This window comes from Vipera berus (assembly GCF_964194415.1).
Source record: "Vipera berus genome assembly, chromosome: 4".
In the NCBI taxonomy this organism is placed as follows: domain Eukaryota; kingdom Metazoa; phylum Chordata; class Lepidosauria; order Squamata; family Viperidae; genus Vipera; species Vipera berus.
Window position 1 is genome coordinate 44803862 of NC_138206.1, and position 22693 is coordinate 44826554.

The 22693-nt window shown below is 38.5% G+C and overlaps 1 protein-coding gene across 2 annotated transcripts in view; it reads left to right on the plus strand.

The window, feature by feature from the left end:
• Positions 1 to 22206, plus strand: part of GBE1 (1,4-alpha-glucan branching enzyme 1) — a 134630-nt gene extending 112424 nt beyond the window's left edge. Inside the window, exons 15-17 of one of the 2 annotated variants that reach the window (XM_081327310.1) lie at positions 4843 to 4960; positions 13623 to 13688; positions 21527 to 22206. In XM_081327310.1, coding sequence (XP_081183436.1) covers positions 4843 to 4960; positions 13623 to 13688; positions 21527 to 21583 — 241 coding nt within the window. In that variant the 3' untranslated portion in view covers positions 21584 to 22206. The remainder of the gene's footprint in view (positions 1 to 4842; positions 4961 to 13622; positions 13689 to 21526) is intronic. The other variant, XM_081327311.1, reaches the window with a different exon arrangement.
• The last annotated feature ends 487 nt before the right edge of the window (positions 22207 to 22693 follow it).

Sequence of the window (22693 nt, forward strand, 5' to 3'; positions counted from 1 at the left end):
CAGGACATAGTAAAAATCATCTGGCCCTTAGCAGTTCTTAAAAGCAGGTAAATACAACCTCAGATGAGCAACACCACATGAAAAGTTGATTGATTTGATATGACTGATAAAAGGTTGAGATAATTAGTGGATAACAAGAGTGAGGAAAGTCTGTTATTAATAATGCCAAGCCCATAACAGCTGATCATACCCCCAAAATGCACAAGTCTATTAGTCAGATTTATTGAAAGGAAAAGGGGTTAGTTAGAGAATTTTGTTAGGAAGATATATTTCTACCCATTTGCATTAAGGAATGAATGGGCAGATATTTCTGTTCTACAGTATTTTTCAGTCTGTGATTCATATTCCCAGACTCAATGTTCCATGCAGGTGGTGTCAGCAATGGAACTTTGAAGAAAAAAGGGAATATAAAGGAGAAGAAATGAAAAATAAATTAAACTGAAACAACTTCAGTAAGAATAAGTCTTTATATAATATATAAGAGTAAGACTTATATAAAAAGTATTTGAAGACAAATTAGTCTCCCAGCATAATATATAGAAATGACATAAGGAAAAACAGTAAAGGAACCTACTTAAAACACAAGAATTATTATGTTAGAAAATGCCGCAGAAGTGTCAGGGGCACTATGTATGAAAAAGATATTAGGAGAAATGATGAAATGAAGAAGGCTATGGAGAGAAAAGACTTCAAATGACAGGAAGAAAAAGTAAGATTAAATAAAGCTGAAAAAAATGCAGAGCATTTTGGCAAAAAAGGCCTTTGGGCCTAGCAGATACTTTTTAGCATAACAGCTTCTATATTTTAATATATCCTTTTCCTGAGGCTTTCCATAATTTGAATGTGGAGATACCTGGCAACAAAATAATTGGTTTATAATTGGCTATAATTTTTACTTGCTTTATAGCTTCTATATCACTTGGTCTAATTTAGATGCTGGTATCTAATTGTTGCTTCTGTGCCTTTGATAGACTGATTTTCTTACAGTTTTGCTCAACCTTCATTGTGTTATTTTATATCGCTAGTGACTTAACAGCTGCCATCAACACTTCACATGCTTGTTTTACCTCTATAAGTACATAATGAATCATTTCAGCAGTGTGCTGGCAGTGTGCAGGCACCTGCTGAAATCATATTTTAATGGAGAAGCAGCCATAAAGTAATCCAAATAGTATTTTGATCTCTTGTTTGTGGTAGGCAAGGAGGAACTAAAGATGATTGTCAGTATAAACAATTACTGGAAGAAAGATTCTGCATGCTGTTTTAGGAGTTTTTCTGGGTCAACCCTCTGTGAAACATGCTGACTTAAGCATCAGCTTTGAACACACTTAATACATTTGCAGAGATTTAGGTCAAGCAAAGGCTGCCCTAAGTAATTTTCATCATTTAATTTTTCAAGAACAGTTACTAATGTAAGAGCAATATTAAGTAATTTCTGTAAACCATAGCTGTTGATCAGAATCTTGCAGCGTTCTGGGGGGAAATTAGTCCCATTAAGGGAAAGTGGCAACCTCTTGAGCATACTCTTGTAGTGTGGGAGAAGTTTGCCATTGCCGCAGTGAGAATTTATCAACACATGTGATATTATAGATTCAACCTCTATATTGGAATATATGCATGTGCATTATTTTCAGGTGGTGTTATATCTGTCCATTATCATTCTAATAGGAAATATATTGCTGTAGGCTAGGGATAAAAATGTTCTGTGTGGGAGACTGTTAGTCCTTTCGGGTAAGCCAAGTCAGGGAATTGTATCAACAATCTGGCTGGTATTCTGTTGATACAGGCTTACTAATAGAATCTTGAAAACCTGACTTTTTGCCTCTCCCCTTGTACATTCAAGCGAATTAGGGAAAAGTCAGTCTAAGTTTGTTCCTCGTGCCTTCTGTTTTCTAACTTAATACACATTCTTGCAACCTTTGTTTCTCCAAGATCTTTTTCTCTTTCAACACATACACACACACACACACACACACACACACATATAGAGATCCCTGGCTTTCTACAGACATGAAAAATTTTGGAACAATACCCAAAGATAATCCAGAAACAGGAAATTAGAGCTCTCTACTTCCATAGGATAAAATAAGATGGGATGGGATGGGATGAGATGGGATGGGATGGGATGGGATGGGATGGGATAAAATGAATGGAATGGAATAGAATAGAATAGACCTTGGAGGTCTTCTGTCCAACCTCCTGCTTAGGTAGGAAACCCTATGCCATCAATTGGAATGACTTGGTCCCAGATTTAGCCAAAGATCTATCAAGAACATTGCTAAAATAGAAAAGCTATACAGGTGAAACTCAAAAAATTAGAATATTGTGCAAAAGTTCATTTATTTCAGTAATGCAACTTAAAAGGGGAAACTAATATATGAGATAGACTCATTACATGCAAAGCAAGATAGTTCAAGCCGTGATTTGTCATAATTGTGATGATTATGGCGTACAGCTCATGAAAACCCCAAATCCACAATCTCAAAAAATTAGAATATTACATGCAATCAATAAAACACGGAGTGTACATAGAACAATATCAGACCTCTGAAAAGTATAAGCATGCATATGTACTCAGTACTTGGTTTGGGCCCCTTTTGCAGCAATTACTGCCTCAATGTGGCATGGCATGGAAGCTATTAGCCTGTGGCACTGCTGAGGTGTTATGGAAGACCAGGATGCTTGAATAGCGGCCTTCAGCTCTTCTGCATTGTTCGGTCTCATGTCTCTCATCTTTCTCTTGGCAATGCCCCATAGATTCTCTATGGGTTTCAGGTAAGGCGAGTTTGCTGGCCAATCAAGCACAGTAATCCCACGGTCATTGAACCAGGTTTTGGTGCTTTTGGCAGTGTGGGCAGGTGCCAAGTCCTGCTGGAAAATGAAGTCAGCATCCCCATAAAGCTCGTCTGCGGAAGGAAGCATGAAGTGCTCCAAAATCTCCTGGAGGGTGTCAGTGATGGTTTTCTGCACAACTGTCAGGTCGGCAGTCTTCCCCATGATTGTGATTCCTACTGAACCAGACTGAGAGACCATTTAAAGGCTCAGGAACCCTTTGTAGGTGTTATGGCTTAATTAGCTGATTAGAGTGGGACACTTTGAGCCTAGAATATTGCACCTTTTCACAATATTCTAATTTTCTGAGATTGTGGATTTGGGGTTTTCATGAGCTGTACGCCATAATCAGCACAATTTTGACAAATCACGGCTTGAACTATCTTGCTTTGCATGTAATGAGTCTATCTCATATATTAGTTTCCCCTTTTAAGTTGCATTACTGAAATAAATGAACTTTTGCACAATATTCTAATTTTTCGAGTTTCACCTGTAGTTGCCATATCATTATCAATCTGTATCTTTGGAAAGAAACAAGCCTATCTAACAAAGTAAGGATACTTGAAAAGCTTTTGGAAATGTGACAATGTTACAAACAAGGCCCAAAGAAAATGCAGCCTGATTGTAGCTGTGTGACAGTATAAGAAATCTGAATTAGCTTTTAGGAATTATGAATGAATGATTTCAAAGGTTGTGGTATCCTGATAGATTTATAGCAGCCTTCCTTACATTAACTGGACCTGTTAGAATTGCCATCTCACTCATGCACTTCGCATTCACTGGCTGACAGTCTGCCATGAACGATGGAGGGAGGGTGTTGGGAGGGTGTTGGATGGGAGAGGGGGAGGCTAACAACTTATCATACTTTCTATGACAGAACTTCAAGGTCAGATAGCTGGGAAAGGCATGCACCTTTGTGCCGCCTACTCTACAGATGATGAGACTGTTCCAAACATTTTATTTGAATATGATTGGACAGTGAGAGATCAAAAATGGGAAGGGAAAAATGGGAAAAAATATTTATGAAAATTTGGCTTGCTAACCTCAGTTCTGGCTTTGCTATATTGGAATCCACTTGGCCTTTAGTAAAGTAAAACTTTTACATTGAATGGAGTCAAGGGTCGTTCTTGCTTTAGGGATCTTGCTTGTGGCAGGATTGTCAAGTCCAGACTTTTCTTGAATATATTTATGTGTGTTTGTGTATGGATACATGAATGGTATTTGACATTTCTTTGTCTGTAAATAAATTTCACAGCTTTTCATTTTTCAAAGTTCCCAATTCAAAGTTCTCATTGTATTAAATTTCATACTAATCCTCTATGTTTCCACTTGAAACATTTTGATAATTATGACTTTAGTCACATTGAGTTAATGGTGGTAAACCATGAGTAAATTAAGTGGGACCAAAGTTCATAAATTAAGTATTTTGTTTTTATATTTAATTCATAATTACTGGCAGTCTTACACATGTTTACACCAAAATAAATTCATTTTTCCTACAAGCAGGTTATTACTAAATAACTGGGTATAGACTAAATTTATTCCTTCAGGTAAAATAGGTAAATATATTTTATACTGAATAATAAACAGGTACTTGAATAGTAGTATATATAACCCTTGTTCATGTAAATTAGAGAGCAGTTTGATTCCTTATAACAACTTATTTCCCTAAACTGTCTTCAAAATTTGTTCCCTAATTATAATTATATAGAAGAAGAAAATTGCTAAACATACTAAGAGTCATCTGTATTTTGTATATTGAAAGATAACTACATCTAATTATTTTCTTTAGGTCTAATTACATTTATCTAAAAAAAGATTAAGCAAATGAAATTTATTTTTTGACAGCTTTGATATTTTTTTTTGTAATGTGACCCCAGCATGCTAATGGAAGGTTATGTGTGTTCGGCTCATGACATACAAAACATATAATATCTAAATGTTATATACGTGTATTTTTTATTTTAAATGATGTAAATCTGCTTTAGAAATCCTTAACTATTGCCATACATATAAAATTGCCTTGGATTCTGATGCTCCAGATTATGGAGGACATAACAGACTGGATCATACTACAGATTTTTTTTCTCAGCAGTGTTCACATAATCATCGATCTAATTCTCTTCTGGTAAGTACACTTTTCTACTTTAATTTCTCTAAAGTACATCTTCAGAGAGATGTTGTTGTTGTTGTTGACAGATAGTTGTTGTTGTTGTTGTTGTTGTTGTTGTTGTTATTATTATTATTATTATTATTATTATTATTATTATTATTATTATTTTAAATTTTTTACTAAATCCCTGCATATTGCCTTCATTTTTTTCCTTTATAAAATATGGTAATTGATCTTGCATGAACAATTATAAAAGTAAATGTCATAAAAATGTTTATATGGCATAAAGAAAGGCCAGCTAAACTATTTCTCAATATTTTAAACTTTACGTAACAATGCATGTAATAAATTTAATAACATTTTCATGATTTCCTGTTTTTTTAATGTTCAATTAAATGTTCAATATACCAATAAATTGCATCTTTAATTCTTTGCATGTATGCATCCTATGATTTTCATTGCTGATATTTTAATCAACTGGGATCATCTATTAAAACCTGTAGTTTTTCTTTTATACAATATGAGAATTTAAGTATTAGAAGTATTTAACTTAATAATACAAGGATAATATTTTTATTTCCTTTTTAAGGTTTAATTTAAAAACAAAGAAAACAAAAAAAATATGGAGTAAACTTGCATTTGATGCACTGTTTCATTTATTTTACATATGGGGGTTCTTATATAATTTATTCAGTGCAAAATTTTGATCATGTTAAACATAAACTGCAGTCCAAAGAAAAAATGTAAGCAGACTATAGTAATGTTGGACTCCTTTTCTTTCCTTCCTTTTCATTTATTCATTGGGAAAAGGTCTTCACAGCTTAGACTATCTTTAAATTCAGGATAAACAACATTAAATAGAGCACTAAAAGGAATTAAAAGATGATGTTAATACATGAGATAATAAAAGAAAGTACAGCTAATTTACTCCAGCAGAACTCATAATTCTAGTTTACTTCATATATTTCAATTCTTGCAAACATTCTTTCATCCATCACGTCCAATTAGTATGTTACCATTTCTTTTTTAATCTTCTCATTTCCCTCTTTTTTCAGGAAATTACCAACTTCCTCCAACCAAAGTTTCTTAGTTTTCTTTTTCCTCTTATTCATCTGTTCATTCTCCCTTCATACATTTGTTTTGAAATGTACTTCTGTGTATTTCTTTGTACTAGTCACTCACTCTTGTATTCAATGAATATTCATTCAACACTACTAGAGTACTCTACTGCCACTAGTGTAGCTTACATTTGTTCACTCTGCATTTTCCTTTAGCATCAAAAAAATCTTGGTTTATATCTATATGGATTATCATATCCATTCTCCTCCTACACTGTTATCATTCAGTCATACTAGCATTCACTGCAAATCATTTTGTATTCTCATCCAAATAATGTGGCTTCAATTGCATACACTTATATCCCCAAACAAAATAGCTCTAATAATACCAAGTATGCTCATAAATTTGTCCAACCACACATCTTTACCTTGTTCCATGCAACCATTTGCTAAGTATTCCACTTATTTTTATGCATACTTTACTTTCATCATAGACCATCCTGTAATATCTACAAGTCCAATACCATGTTTGTGCATAAAGTTACATAGTTCAATTCCAAATTATGTTCTTTCTTTAAATCAACAGTTGTGTTATAAATCTTTTTCACATTTGTAGATTTCTCAGTGACTTACTAAAGAGTAAAATATCTGATCTATACATTCAATGTTTTCACAAAGCAACACTGTACTTCCCAAATAATACTTTTCTCTACCTTGTTGTTTTTTGTTCTTCCTATTTTTCCTTTTGTATAACTGGACAATAGCAGCATTCTTTCATCATCATGCACAGATGCAGTATTCATAAACAGATTAAACAAATTATCTAGCAATTTGGTGTAAGCAAGCCACATCAATAGGTCATTATCTATGTTGTACCATCAATATCAATATGTAATTTATTTTGCCTAGTTTAGGTACTGATGAAAAAAGGGCAGCAAAGGAACAACTTTGTGGGCCAAATCCAAACATAGTGAATTTTTGTACAACAAAAATCGAAACTGTTTAACTCAACTCTAAATCAGTTAAGGCAATTTCAGATCCAATCATATATAGACTACATAATTTTTATTGTATTTACTTGAACCAGTTTTGTCTAGTGCAGGGGTAGGCAACCTCAGCTTTTTTATGACTCATTGACTTCAATTCCCAGAATTCCTGAGTCAGCATAGCTGACTCAGGAATTCTGGGAGTTGAAGTCCATGAGTCATAAAAGAGCCAAGGTTGCTTAAACGTAAAGGTAAAGGTTCCCCCGCACATGCATGCTAGTCGTTTCCAATTCTAGGGGCCGGTGCTCATCTCTGTTTCAAAGCCGAAGAGCCAGCGCTTGTCCGAGGATGTCTCCGTGGTCATGTGGCTGGCATGACTAGACACCAAAGGCGCACGGAATGCTGTTACCTTCCCACCGTAGTGGTCTCTATTTTTCTACTTGCATTTTTACGTGCTTTCGAACTGCTAGGTTGGCAGGAGCTGGGACAAGTAACAGGCGCTCACTCTGTTATGCGGCACTCGGGATTCGACCCGCCAAACTGCCGACCTTCTGATCGACAAGCTCAGCGTCCTAACCCACTAAGCCACCACGTCCCTTAAGGTTGCCTACCCCTGGTCTAGTGGTTAAGTCATCATGCTAGAAACTGGGGGACCTTGAGTTCTAGTGTCACTTTAGCTATGAAAACTAGGTGGGTGAAACTCTCTCAGCCCAACTCACCTCACAGGGCTGTTGTGGGGAAAATAGGAAGGAGTATTAGCTATGTTCACCATTTGGAGTTGCTTTTTTTTAAAGGCATGATGTAAATAAAATAAATAAATAAATATTATACAGTATCAGAAACCAACTATGGTCATATTTACATTCATAAACAATCATTATTATTATTATTATTATTATTATTATTATTATTATTATTATTATTATTATTATTATTATTATTATTATTATTATTATTATTATTATTATTAATTTAATTTATATACCGCCCTTCTCTCAAGAGACTCAGGGCGGTTAACAGGGCAATACGTAAAAAACAGATACAAAAGTTAAAATTATTAAAACATGATTAAACAATGCCCATAGTACAAATTTAAAATTGAAGTCATAATAACAAATAACAAACCCACCCCGTCCCATCAGGCCAGGCCCGCTTCCTTAAAGAGATAGGTTTTAAGGTCGCGCCGGAAGGAGCGGAGGTCGGGCGCCATCAGGAGCTCTACCGGAAGATGGTTCCATAAGTCCGGTGCACCCACAGAGAACGCTCTCCCCCTGGGGGCCACCAGTCGGCATTCTTTGACCGGCGGCACCCTGAGGAGGCCCTCTCTGTGGGAGCGTACTGGGCGGAGGGAAGTTGACGCCGGCTGCAGGTGCTCCCCAAGGTATTCTGGACCCATGCCATGGAGGGCTTTGTAGGTCATTACCAACACCTTGAACCTCACCCGGAAGACAACTGGTAACCAATGCACCTCGCGGAGCAAAGGTGTAACACGGGAGTATCGGGAGACCCCCGACACAACTCTCGCGGCTGCATTCTGTACCAGTTGGAGCCTCCGAGTGGTCTTCAAGGGTAGCCCCATGTAGAGAGCGTTGCAGTAATCAAGACGAGAGGTCACGAGTGCATGAGTGACCGTGCGCAAGGCATCCCGGTCTAGATAGGGCCGCAACTGGCGCACCAGGCGAACCTGGGCGAACGCCCCCCTAGTTACAGCTACAATATGGTCTTCTAAAGAGAGCTGTGAATCCAGGAGGACTCCCAAGTTGCGAGCCCTATCTACAGGAGGTAATGACTCACCCCCCATAATGAGGGGTGGGATATCCTGAATATCCCGGGATGCCGGTACGCACAGCCACTCCGTCTTGTCAGGGTTGAGACGAAGCCTGTTCCTCCCCATCCAGACCCGGACCGCCTCCAGGCACCGGGACATCACGTCGAGGGCATCACTGGGGTGGTTTGGGGTCGAAATGAAAAGTTGGGTATCATCAGCATACTGATGATACCCAACTCCAAAACCACGAATGATCTCACCCAGCGGTTTCATGTAGATGTTGAACAGAAGGGGCGAGAGGACCGACCCCTGAGGGACTCCACAAGCGAGAGGCCTCGCGGTCGACCTCTGCCCCCCTGTCAACACCGACTGCGAGCGTCCCAGGAGATAGGAGGAGAACCACTGAAGAACCGTGCCTCCCACTCCCAATCCCCTGAGACGCCGCAGCAAGATACCATGGTCGATGGTATCGAAAGCCGCTGAGAGGTCTAATAGGACTAGAACAGAGGAGTATCCTCTGTCCCGAGCCCTCCAGAGATCATTCACCAGCGCGACCAATGCCGTCTCCGTGCTGTACCCAGGCCTGAAGCCCGATTGGTACGGGTCTAGATAATCCGCTTCATCCAGGACCAGAGGGAGCTGGTGCGCCACCACACTCTCAACAACCTTCGCAAGGAAGCGAAGGTTGGAGACCGGACGAAAGTTATTCAAAACAGCCGGATCCAAGGTAGGCTTCTTGAGGAGAGGTCTCACCACCGCCTCTTTCAAGGCGGCGGGAAAACTACCCTCACTCAAAGAAGCAGCTATAACCGCCTGGAACCAGCCTCGTGTCCCCTCCCGGGCTGCATAAACCAGCCAGGAAGGGCACGGGTCCAATAAACATGTGGTGGAGCTCAGCCTCCCCATGATCCTGTCCACTTCCTCCGGAGTCACAGGATCGAACTCCTCCCAGGTGACATCGACAAGATCGCTCGTGTCCTGATCGTCCGATACTGCCCAGTCGGAGTCCAAACCGGTCCGAATCCGAGCGATTTTGTCCGACAGATGTTGACTAAATTCCTCGGCACGCCCCTGCAAGGGATCCTCACTAACCTCCTGGTTGAGGAGGGAGCGGGTCACCCTAAACAGGGCGGCCGGGCGATTATCTGCGGACGCGATGAGGGCAGCGAAGTAGTTAGATCTCGCTACCCTCATCGCAGCGAGATAAGACCTAATATGGGTTCTTAGTCGCAATCGGTCGGATTCAGATCGGGTGGACCTCCAGACGCTCTCTAGGCCCCATCTCCGACGCTTCATCTCCCGGAGCTCCGCGGAAAACCATGGAGCCCATTGGGATCTGCGCCGGGTCAGGGGCCGCAAGGGTACAACTCGGTCAAGTGCCTCCGTGGCCGTCCTTTCCCAGGCCTCCACTAAGGCATCTGCCGAGCTGTGAGCTGGGGAGGCAGGTGGGGCCCCCAGCGCTGCCTGAAACCTCTCAGGGTCCATTAAGCGCCTGGGGCGGAACCATCTAGTTGGCTCAACAACCCCACGGTGGGGAGTGGCAAAACGGAAGACCAGCCGCAGGAGATGATGATCGGTCCATGACAGGGGCATAACAATTGGGGAGCCCCCACCAAGATCATCTAACCACCGACCAGATAAAAAAACCAACTCAAGGGTGTGGCCTCCCTCATGGGTTGGTCCATGAATTACCTGCGTCAGGTCCATGGCCGTCATGGAAGCCATGAACTCCCGAGCTAATTCAGATGCTCCTCCCAGGGATGGTAGATTGAAGTCTCCCAAAACCATTAGTTTAGGAAACTCAATCACCAGCCCTGAGAGGATATCGAGAAGCTCAGGCAGGGCTGCTGCTACGCGACTGGGCGAAAGGTACGCGAGCAGCAAGCCCAACTGCGCCCTAGGACCGAACCTCAATAAGAGAGATTCACACTCGACTATCTGAGGAACGGTGGCCTCCTGCGGACATAAGGTCTCCCTCATAACTACAGCCACTCCCCCACCCCTACCCTGAGTCCGAGGCCGGTGTAGCACCCGGAAGCCTGGTGGGCAGAGATCCACCAGGGGGATACCACCCTCTGGGCCCAACCAGGTTTCCGTAATGCAAGCCAGGTCCGCTTGCTCACCCTCGATTAAATCCCGGACGAGGGGAGCCTTATTAGCAACGGACCTGGCATTTAGGTACACCAGTCGGAACTCAGGTGGCTGCGCATCCCCGCTCCCAGAGCCTTGGGTCGAAGGCAGAGGGTCGGAGCGCCTCACCGCTTGCAAATAGCGGAGAGGCCCTCCCGGAGGTCGATACGGCCCTCTGATCTTACACCTGCAGCCATTCCCTATCGTCGTGGGAATTGGCATTCCCACGACCCGCTCCAGAGCTCCAGAGATGACCGACCCCGGCTCCCTCTCAACGCGATCTCTCCTAGGCCTGGTCTGAACAGCAGTTGGCGGAGTGCCCCCCCTCTCCAACCAACCACAACCCTCCCCCCTCCCTAACCCTACAAAAAATTTAGCTAAAAAAGTAATCAGGGGCCTCTTGTTAAATTTATATCTTAGGCCCCTGTTTCTGCCCGGCCATCTCTCAGGGTCCCAACAATCAGACCCGTCATCAAGAGGTGAATTAAAAAATAAGGCGGGTCGCTCCCAGGATGGGGGGGGCACCCCTGAGAGCGAGTAAAACCGTGCTGGAGTATCTCAAGACCATAGTAAAATTGGATAGTACAGCAAAAACAGACCCGGATCGAGTAAATAAAATGGGAGGATCTTAAAAGTGGAAGGAGAGCATCCAGACTGCAAACCCAGCTCTTCTGCCACTAGAGCTGGGTAACCCCGGGACAATCCCCGTTCTCTCACAACGGTCAGAACCGGGAAGCAGCCTGAAATATGCAGCCGGGGAAAGAGATGCCGCCTAGAGCTCTCACCTCTAAGACGGCACAGATGGAAACTCTTAGCTCTTAATCACTCTCTCACAGTGATTATACACCCGGCACCTTCCACAGCCCAGGGGGAAAGGAGAAAGGGAGGACAATAGGGGAAACCAGTCAGCAAGATGGATTAGGGTAAAAACCCATAAAGTCACAGAGTGGGGTTCAAGGATATGGTCCAGTGAACGACAATAGTCCATGCCTCCAGATGTCCCGGCATAAAGGCCATACTCCACCCAGCCATAGTCACCGTCCCAGGGCGGTCGCGGCGCTCCAACTCCCTCACCGCCAGCCGTCTCAGAGGGCAACTAGGGCCGTCTCCACCACTCCAGTTTATAACGCTGACACTGCTCCAAGCCATAGTTCATAATGGTAGTTGTAACTCAACCAGCATCCGGCTCCTGAGCAACTGAAAAGTTCTCCTCGAAGTCGCCGGCTCCGTCAAGTTGTTCCGGGCTCCGAAAAGCATAGTATGGAGCTCAGCCAGGTCTTCCGGGCTTACACGGCTCTTCCAAAATCCTCAGAACAGTCGGGGCCCTCCGGAAAGCCGACAAACAGCTGGTCGGCGCTGCGGGGCACAGTCAGCTGGTCGGCGCCGAGAATCTAGCACAGGGCTCAATCAGTTCTTGCGGGCCCGCACGGCTCTCCCAAACTTCCTCCGAGCAACCGGGGCCCTCCAAAGAGCCGATAAACAGCTGGTCGGCGAAGCGGAGGAAAATCAGCTGGTCGGCGCTGAAAAACACAGCGCGGGGCTCAGGCAATTTCTCTGGGCCTGCACAGCTCTCCAAAACTCCTCCAAACAGCCGAGCAGCCGAGGCCCTCCAAAAAGCCGACAAACAGCTGGTCGGCGCCGCGGAGGAAAATCAGCTGGTCGGCGCTGAAAAACACAGCGCGGGGTTCAGGCAGTTTCTCTGGGCCTGCACGGCTCTCCAAAACTCCTCCAAACAGCCGAGCAGCCGGGGCCTTCCAAAAAGCCGACAAGCAGCTGGTCGGCGCCGCGGAGGAAAGTCAGCTGATCGGCGCTGAAAAACACAGCGCGGGGTTCAGGCAGTTTCTCTGGGCCTGCACGGCTCTCCAAAACTCCTCCAAACAGCCGAGCAGCCGGGGCCTTCCAAAAAGCCGACAAGCAGCTGGTCGGCGCCGCGGAGGAAAGTCAGCTGATCGGCGCTGAAAAACACAGCGCGGGGCTCAGGCAGTTCCTCCGGGCCAGCACGGCTCTCCGAAACTCCTCCAAACAGCCGGGGCCCTCCGACAAGCCAGACGAGCAGCACAGCAGTTCCAGGAATAGCCATCAGAAGCTAACCTCGACCCTAATCCAGACCCCCAATACAGAGAGAATGACATTCCTGTAGGGCTCCCAGGGTCACAAAAATTGCTGGAGCTCCTCGCGGAGCTCAGCCAAGCACGTCCGCCATCTTGGGCATGCGCAATCATCTCAGTGACCTTAGAATATGTACCAGTAAACAACAGTCACTTTAATATCCTCAATCGTTCTGCATATACTTTTGTGCATATATTGTCTGCATATATGCATATTCTTGTTCTGTACTTTATATACTTTATATATTACAGTGAATGAAATCCCAGTGTGGGAAAGTGATTTCAATGCAGTTCTGAAGAGTGGTTTCCTGCAAATTTTACTATTCTACCAATGTAATGAAAAATTAATATACAGCCTCAGATAATTATTATGATCTTATTAACCATAACATATTATCAACATGACAAGCATAGTGCAGATGCAAAATACAATTAATGTATACAGAAGTTGGAACAACTGTAAAAATCAATTTAACAAATGCATGTGGAAAAAAAGCATGATAAAAAACTGAATAACCAAGCATTTAATATAGTTTGACTCTAGCTACAAGCTAATGGCATGATAATGGCACTACAATATAAGTTTGAACCCTGAGTATGGGTCATCCTTTCCTTTGTGTTCCTTAGCAACCCAATGCACTGAATGAAAGTGATGGCCAAAGCCGAGGACAACAGCACACACACTACTTGAAGGTAAAGTTGCAGATAGGTGTGTAGGCAAAATAGTAGCATGATACAAAAAGTGAGATCCTCATCTCCAGGCCTAAACCAACATGTGCAAAACAAACCACACCTCACCAAGTTATATTACAAACTGAAAGTAGAGTTACTTAAAACATCTTAAGACATCGGTTCAGTGTTGTGTGTTTCACAATTTTTTTTCAGTTGGTAGGCTTCAGAATTGAATGGACAAAGAGAGTTATGACATATTTATGCATTATCACCTTTTAAGATTACAGACCATTTCTTTCACTTGGTCAGCATGAAGAGCAGAATCTAAAGACTCCCCCTGCATTAGCAGAACATGTATCTAGTGAGCAAAGATGTCCAATTTCTACTGATTTCTCTACTCTAGACTTGATGTTTTGGACAACCCTTGATATTCCAAATAACCATGCAGCTATGGTTTCTGCATATTATCTTTAAAACATACTGGGTGGAGCAGCATTGCAACATGTTAAAAAAAACCTGTTTTGGACAATATTTTTTTTCTTAAGATTTCTCAAAGCAGAAAAGAAACCCTCCTAATAGTAAATATTAATGATATTTATTTTCCCATAAACTAGTAGATTTGAATTCAGCTTGTTTTTCTGCTGGTTTGAAGCTATTTTATTATTATACTATTTGTGGAAGAGCCTTCATAATTTTGCCAGAAGAAAAAAATAAATGTGGCTTGTGGGAAATAAACAGTTCCTGATTTCAGTAATATACCCTTCTGCTTTGATACTGTTCATAATAAAAATAAAAAATATATAGATAAATAAATACAAAGAGATCTGAAGTATAAGTTGTGTTGGAATTTTTTTAATCTCATTGTCTACAGTCATTGTGACCCGTTAATGGAGATGGGTTTTTTATATATATAAATAGCATGGTAATATTTAATTTTGATTAAAATCCAGCTTCATACTTAACCTGAATTCTTATTGAGTAAGATAACCACTGTAAACATTCCCAGTTAAAAAAATAAATAAATTAAAAATTTACATAGTAACAGGTTGCAGTCATAAAAATACCTATATCTCTATTCACTGTGCATCTTCAGGTAAAGCTCATCTATTTGAAACATATTTGTGTTGAATTTCTGGATGGAGAAAATGGTAAACTGCTCTAATAACTGAAGACAATACTAAGGTGGAAATTTGTAACCTGGTTGTGAGGCCAGACCTATAGAGTTTCTATGGATACAGGAGAATCCAACAGATCACCCACATCTGAATGGAAACTTTAAGCACATTGGATAGAATACCAGAAGCCAATGAAGGAATATCAAGCTCTCAGCCTCATGCACTTTAAGGACATTGGGCTCAAATGAAATTTTGTTTTTTAAAGCATATTTGGATATAAATACTTTGACACCTATAGAGATCTTTCAAACAGCAAAACAACTAGACATCTGGTAACTGCCTTTTCAACCTGGGATATAATCTAGAAGAAAAATAAAGAACTAGTCATAAAGTTTTAAAATTAATCAAAAGAAAGTTCTCCTTAGCAAAAAAATAATATTAAGAATTTGAATTATAAAAACTAAAACAAAGGGACCAGTTAAATTTTAAATTTTCTACTTCTAATTAAATTAAATTAAATAAATAATGCATACCTCTGAGGGAAAGAAGATTTTCTTAAGGAGACTCAATGGCTAAGTCTTTTAAATGAAGAGATAAGTGGCATTTGAGAAAGACCATGTGACTGTAAACCTATGAAGTGCTGAATTGAACTAAAAGGTTAAGGACTAAAAGAATTTTTTAAAGGATCTTTTTGATGCTATATCTATACGGATTATAAATTTTAAAACAGAAATGACTACAACCTGGAAAGCAACAAAAATAGGGAAGAGAACATTATTAACAGAGCAGATAGGGATTACAACAGATATATTCCAAAACATATTTGAACAGCTGGAAAAGAATGTTTCAGCTTCAGTGACAGCTTTGTGAATCTGTCCAAGAGACTTGACTACACCTGAAGGGAGAATGAAAGAGAGATTTGCAACTGTGGGGGTGGGGGGGAAATGAACAAAAAAATTTCAAGAATCTGTTAAAAAAAGTGTTTGGAGAAGACACTGAAGTTTTAACAAACCATTTGGAGTGGAAAGAAGAAGTTATGGAGGCAGAAGTGGACAAGGTGTACTGAATTAGTACACATTATGCAAATTAAGAAACATACCAATAAACATACTTGTACACTTTTTTAGGAAAAAGAGATGAAGTTTTGCAATAACATTTTACTACCAACTTCATTAATAACTCAAACGTAATTTTGCTCACGGAAATAGCAACTGGATTATTAGGTAAGCAAACAGGATATATTTTTTGACTGACAGTTAAACAGAAAAAGATTCTATCTCATTGGGATAAACTGGAAGGAGAATTTAAGAGAACATTTAAGCAATAGAAATTTCAACTTCATTCTCTTCAAAAGGAAATGTCTTTGAAAGATTTTAAAAAGTCCTCAAAGAGATGCAGGAAACTAAAAAAGTCAGCCAGAACCTGAAGAAGAAGAGACTACTGTGTTGGGTGTTACAGAGAATTTTCCAAGTTATAAAATAATTATGGTGCTTAACACAAGATTAAAGGAAATGTTTGATATAGTATAAAATTTAACAGGAATAAAACAATACGTAAATTTGAATTGGAATTATGTAGAAATGATGAACATGTAATTGCTAACAATTTTAAGCGTCTGTTGAAATTTGAAGTGGAACAAGCATAGGTTGCAGGGTACATGATAAAATGGACTAAGAATTTTAAGGCTATAATATACAGATGCATCAGTGGGAAGGAATGTGGTCAAAAGGACTGAAATTCATGTCTTAATAATTTAAAAGAAAATTTATATAAAATGGTGTAAAGCTGGTATATCACACCAGGAAAAATAATCTAAAATGTATAAATGTACTCTGATCATTATTAGAAATGTGGAAAGCATAAAATTTTACTGTGCATGATGGACTTTTGAAAAAGTAAAAAATATTGGCTACAAATGCATATGATAATGCAGAGAATTTTAAAAATTAACATTGTGATGAAACCAGAGGTTTTTTTCTACTGGGACTTACAGATAGCCAGTTAGAAAAGGCACATGGAAAATTGGTTTTATATATAGTAACTACAATGAAGCTATTGTATGTGCAAAGGTGGAAAAAATAACAAACTACCATAATGGAGGATTGAACTGTGAAGATGATAGAATTAACAGAAATGGCAAGGTTGACCTGTTTGATCAAGGGAAAAATAATAAGTACTTTCTTAAAAAACTGGAAAACATTTATAGATTTTTTTTGATGAAAATAGATAAAAAATAATATGATTCATGGATTTGTTGATTGAAAAGAGTTGAATGTGGGAAGAAGTGAACTATGTGATGAAGTCCTGAAGAGGAAAAAATGACATTAAGTATGTTTTATAACTGATGGGGATCTTTATTCATGTTATTAGATGACAGCACTATAAGACAAAGAAAATGAATGACCTATTACTTTGTGAGGTAAATTGGGAATAGTAACTTCTGCTGCACTGGTTCTTGCTGTAAAAGTTTAAACACAGAGTAACACATACAGTATACATAGTAGAATAAATTAGATCAGTTAGTTGGAGTGAAAAGGAAAAAAAATTCCCAAAACAGCATGTAATAAAAAGACGGATAAATTGAAAGCATAATTTATCCTACGTTTCTTTACAAGGAAAAGCTTGAATTCTGTATCCACTTTGCTGGGAACAAGCCCATTAATTCAATAGTGCACTTGCACACATACATAGACACACACATACTGTATACACACTGTGTGTATAAATTTCAGCTATTTTAAACCTCCATAGTAACTACCATCCATAATATTGTAAATGATTGAAGTCTTTCGTTATCAAGTTGAATGTAAACAGTATTTCCTTTGGTAAGTTTGCTTCTGTCCAGACTCATCTCTTTTGAAGTCATTTGTTATTATTTCAGTAATGTTAATACTATACCAGTATCAAACAATTGCTAATTGTTTGTAATTATAACACTGGATCTTTGGTGAAGTAAGTTTGGCTTCTTTTTGTTTGTTGTTGTATTTGTTGTTTCAGTTTGGTTTTGGTATTTCTTGATCCACAATCAATTTCACTTTAATCTACTCTGGCTAACTACAGAAATGGGTAGTAGTACAGTGATGGCTTATTCTATATTTCTTTACTTTATGCTGCTGCATTTTTCTGTAGAAGTCTATACTCTTTTTAAATGACACTGAATCACAAAACAATTGGGCCAATATTTTCAAAAGGAAATTACACTTATGCCAATTCACAATGAGCACAAGTATGGTTTGCACTTTTGGATATTTAGTAGAAACCACAAAACTTAGTGTAGTGTGTGCATTTACATGTTATTCTCAGTGGAGTGAAGAAATTCAACTTGACTCTCTCTTATATATTTTCAGCTGCAAGCATGACATGTATTTGCTTTTGCCCAATATGATATGACAACTTGACACACTCAATTAGCTATTGTTTTATCAATTATTCAGTAATAATTGACGTTTTTCTACAAAATGTATGTTATAGTTTAAACATAAATTAAAATTCAAATTAAGTATGTTCCAGAATAAATGTTGGCAAATATATTTATGTTGATCCTCCATTTGAATCTGCATTCAATTAAATTGATGTGGCAGGCATGTGGATGTTCCTAAACAGGCAGAATAAGGATGGCTGAGTTAGAGATTCACTGACCTTGTAGTAGCATATCAGTTTCTTTTGGATGGAATGGTGCATCTATTAATATTGATGCACTTCTAAATGTAACACCATGTTTAGTCTTTCAGCAATATTAAAGGAATTCTTTTTCCTTCTTTTTCATGTTATTTGTTATCCTTTTTCCACATTATAGATCTCTCATTTTTAAAAATTTGGTATTTATTTAATTAAACTCGTGTGCAATAGAAAAGTAGTCTGCATTTAAATGGAACAAGTTTTCACTGAGTTCTTGAGGGTGGAACACATTATGCACATAACCATAATACCTGGATTAAAATATTCTAGGAAAAATCCTAATAACAACAATAAGCCTGTGTACTAAAAAAGTTTTCAATGATTTTTTTTAAAAAGTTGGGTCTTGAAGGAAATTCATATCCTTTCATTATTAGTTAATAATGCAGTCATTGAGATCTCTTTGCCTACCTGTGCCAGTGACCTATTTGGGGGTTACCATTTAAGAAGGGGAAGGTTAATACTATAACCCTTTGGAATTCTTTTTCTTTCTGTGGTAAGAATGCTGCCCTCTTTAACAGTGTAACCTAGAAGTATGAAAAATATTATTTTTAGCATATCTCTGGAGAATAGTTTGATGAAATATTGGCTGTTTATTTTGGATAAATATATTTTTAATCATCAAATATCTGGCTTTATATTTTTGTGCTGATTTTATTGTGAACATATATTTTATTGATTTTTATTGTTGTGAGTTACCCAGAGTCTCTTAAAGGTAACATATAAGTAAACGTAAATAGATTTTAAAAGTTCCCATAACAGCTGTTAAGTCTTAACATATTTCTATTTTTAGTGGCAGGGGGAGAAAGAGAGAAATCAAGGCAGGCAAAGAGAAAAGGGTTGTTGGTTTGTATGTTTGTTTTTTGCAAAATCTTTGCCTTCAAGCTGCTTTTAGTATCATTGGAAAGAACAAGAAAACCTGATGTGGAAAGTGAAATAGTGCTAGTAGTTAATAATGGCAGGAAAATCATATCCAATTTCTTCCTTGAGCTCCGGACGGCGCCCGATCTGCGCTCCTTTCGCCGCGATCTGAAAACATACTTGTTCGAGCAAGCCGGCCTGGCCTGAGGGGGGATTGGTGGGGTTTTTTATCATTCTTATTGGGGTTTTTACTATGTATCAATTGTATTTTAATCGGGCATGCATTTAATTATTTTTTAATTTTTGTAAATTTCTGTGTTTTATTCTTGCCCTGTACACCGCCCTGAGTCCTTCGGGAGAAGGGCGGTATAGAAATGATAATAAATTAAATTAAAATTAAATTCCTTCAAATGCTAAAATATAATTCAATCCAGGTTTCTCTACAAATGAAAAAAAAGATGGAACTTTTTCAGGAAGTTCTCATATACAGGGGCATAAATAAGACATTCAACTGATGACTATGATCAAGAGAAATGAAAATTTATTTTACTTTATGGATATATTAACATGTTTGCTTTCTTAATATTGTTTTAATTTTTTTAAAGTACAGTATTTTCAAACACATTAAAATATCTATTTGGGTATGTTGATTCTTTGGACTGTATATAGTATTGGGCAGCTTAATACATACTTTTTTCCATATTAAATGTCCTTTTCTAAATGTAAGTGGAATCCACATAGTGTAAGAAGGCAGAAATAATAATAGTTGGGATTATAGAAGGGGTGAAGAACCCATGCTCATCTAGCTACCGGTATTGCTAAGTTAAAAAAAAAAGACATCAGTCCACATCCTTTTGTCAGTGAGAATTTTCATTAAGAGATTGTCTGCCCTTAATTAATAACTGTCTCTTACTTATTTCTCATTAATGTTGAACATGGGATTTTCTCCACTAAACTATTTGAAGTATCAGCAAATGTATGGTTTTGTTTGCTAAAACATTTGGAAATAAACCCCTTATCACATCTTTTGCGATAGCCAAGTATCATTAACCACTCCATTGATTTTTTATTTTCTGTTTCTGTAAATTTCAGAGTACAGGATTCTAGGTATATGTCAAATGTCCTTACCTGCTGAGCAGATTTGTGGGAGTTATTTATTTATCACAAAACACTCTGATCACTGACAAATAGCTATGATCCATTGGACATGTTACATTCTGATTCAGTGAAGACTCTCTCTCTCTCTCTCTCTCTCTCTCTCTCTCTCTCTCTCTCTCTCTCTCTCTCTCTCTTCTCTCCATCATTTATTCTGGTTGCTAACTATAAAGCCACTTTATGCTATGAGTTAGCTCTTAACAGGTATGGAAATAGCATTATACTAGAAATGCCAAGTGGCATTAAAAGCATTATCAAAAAGTTAGGCAACAATCTTCAATTAGCAACTTATATTTTTCTGATTGCATTTTTATTGAGGTCGGCTTACGTGATCAGTTACACTCTGCAGTCTGTAAAGAACATATATCAATAGGTTAAAAACAACAACTCAGAATATGATCTGTGAAAGGAACATTATAAAATCCACTGTTACAGAGTTCTTTTTTCTTACCTAAAAATGAGTTCAGATTCAGAGTTTCTCTGTGAAAGAATAAAAGAATTATCTTAATCATAATGTTGAAAGAATATTATTATCATTGTTCAATAAATTTGTTCAACAAATGTATATCACAGTGAGACCCATTTCAGCCCTCTGACTTAATGCTTTACTATTTCTTCTGCTGTATTTACTTCCACTGAATGACATCTCGGGCAAAATACAAATTCAGTCCATGATACAATGGCGATCAAATTGAACAGCAAGAGTTTGTCATTTACTAGTGGATGTCCTTGAACATTCAGACTGGATCAGTTTAAATCACACGTGTCCTCTACTTCAAATTTCATTTAAACATATTACCCAATCCAGCATTGGGTATTAGGATGACAAGGATGCAAAGTTTATCATTTCTATTAATTAGTCTTAAGACCAAATACGCAAATCCAGAATTTCTCTCTATATCCATGCTATATTTAATAAGTGTTTGATTCTACAGTGACATTAAATAATGTCACATTATAAGTAATTTATTTAAGTCATTTAGATTTATGTGTCCCATATCACAAAGGTTTTTTTATGGATCAATAATAAGGTATTTTTTATTCTCCCTTTAGGTATACATTCCAAGCAGAGTGGCAATAGTGCTTCAAAACATGGATATTCAGATGTAAAGATTTGCAACTGGCTCCATTACTTTGAAGGCCAAGTAATATTTGATGATAATGGCATCCAAAATATTGGTTTTTTCTGCATAAAGGTGTGTTCATACTAAGAAATTCAAATGAGCATTTATTTATTCATAATTACAAATATACTATAAAATGTTTATTCAAAGAGATGATCTATAATCATGGAAGAACAAATGCATTATGAACAATTTGTATGTATTTCAGAAACAGTTTGTGCTCATATAAAGATTGAAGTATGTTACAAGGCATGTTCAAAAATTGATTGCTGTATTTCCAGATTTATTCTAATCACATGTAGGTGTATTTTTCTCATTAGATCCATTTTGTTTTAGAAATAAGCCATGTGATGCACTAACACTGGATTCCAGATCCTAAGTTGTATTGGGTTTTCCTGAGATACATTATTAGAAGAAAAATAAGGTTTGTTGAAAAACTAATAAAGCATTTTCATGGAAAGACCCCAACAATAAAGGAACCTCATTGAAAGTACAATATTGAGCTCATAAATTTAGGTCTGTAAAAATATAAAACTATGGAATGTCTTTTAAAATGTGTCTATTTTTAAAAAAGTGTTACAAAATAAAGTTATTAATTTATGTATTCTATCTAGAGTGTTAGGACTCATTCATTCTTTATTTATTGGCCAAGTGTGATTGGACACACAAGGAATTTGTCTCGGGTGCATAAACTCTTACTGTACATACAAGCAACAAATGATAAATTGTCATAATCATAAAATACAATCATCATAAATCATAAGCTACAAAGTGATAGTCATAGGATACTAAATAAGCAAACAACAAATAAAGGCAATCAACATAAATCATGAGATACAAACAACAAAGTTATAGTTATGAGAAGCTAAGGAAATAGGTAATAGCAAAAATGAAAAGATGAGAAGAATAATAAGTAATATAGCCCTACTAGGTGGTTTGACATCCTAGGGCAGACATGTCAAACACAAGGCCCGGGGGCCGGATCCGGCCCATGAAGTGGTTTCATGTGGCCCGCGAAGGCATCCTGGAAACAGTGAGGGAACGGCCCCCACTGCCTTGGCCCTGGCCCAGAGACCCTCCTTCTGCCAGAGACCCT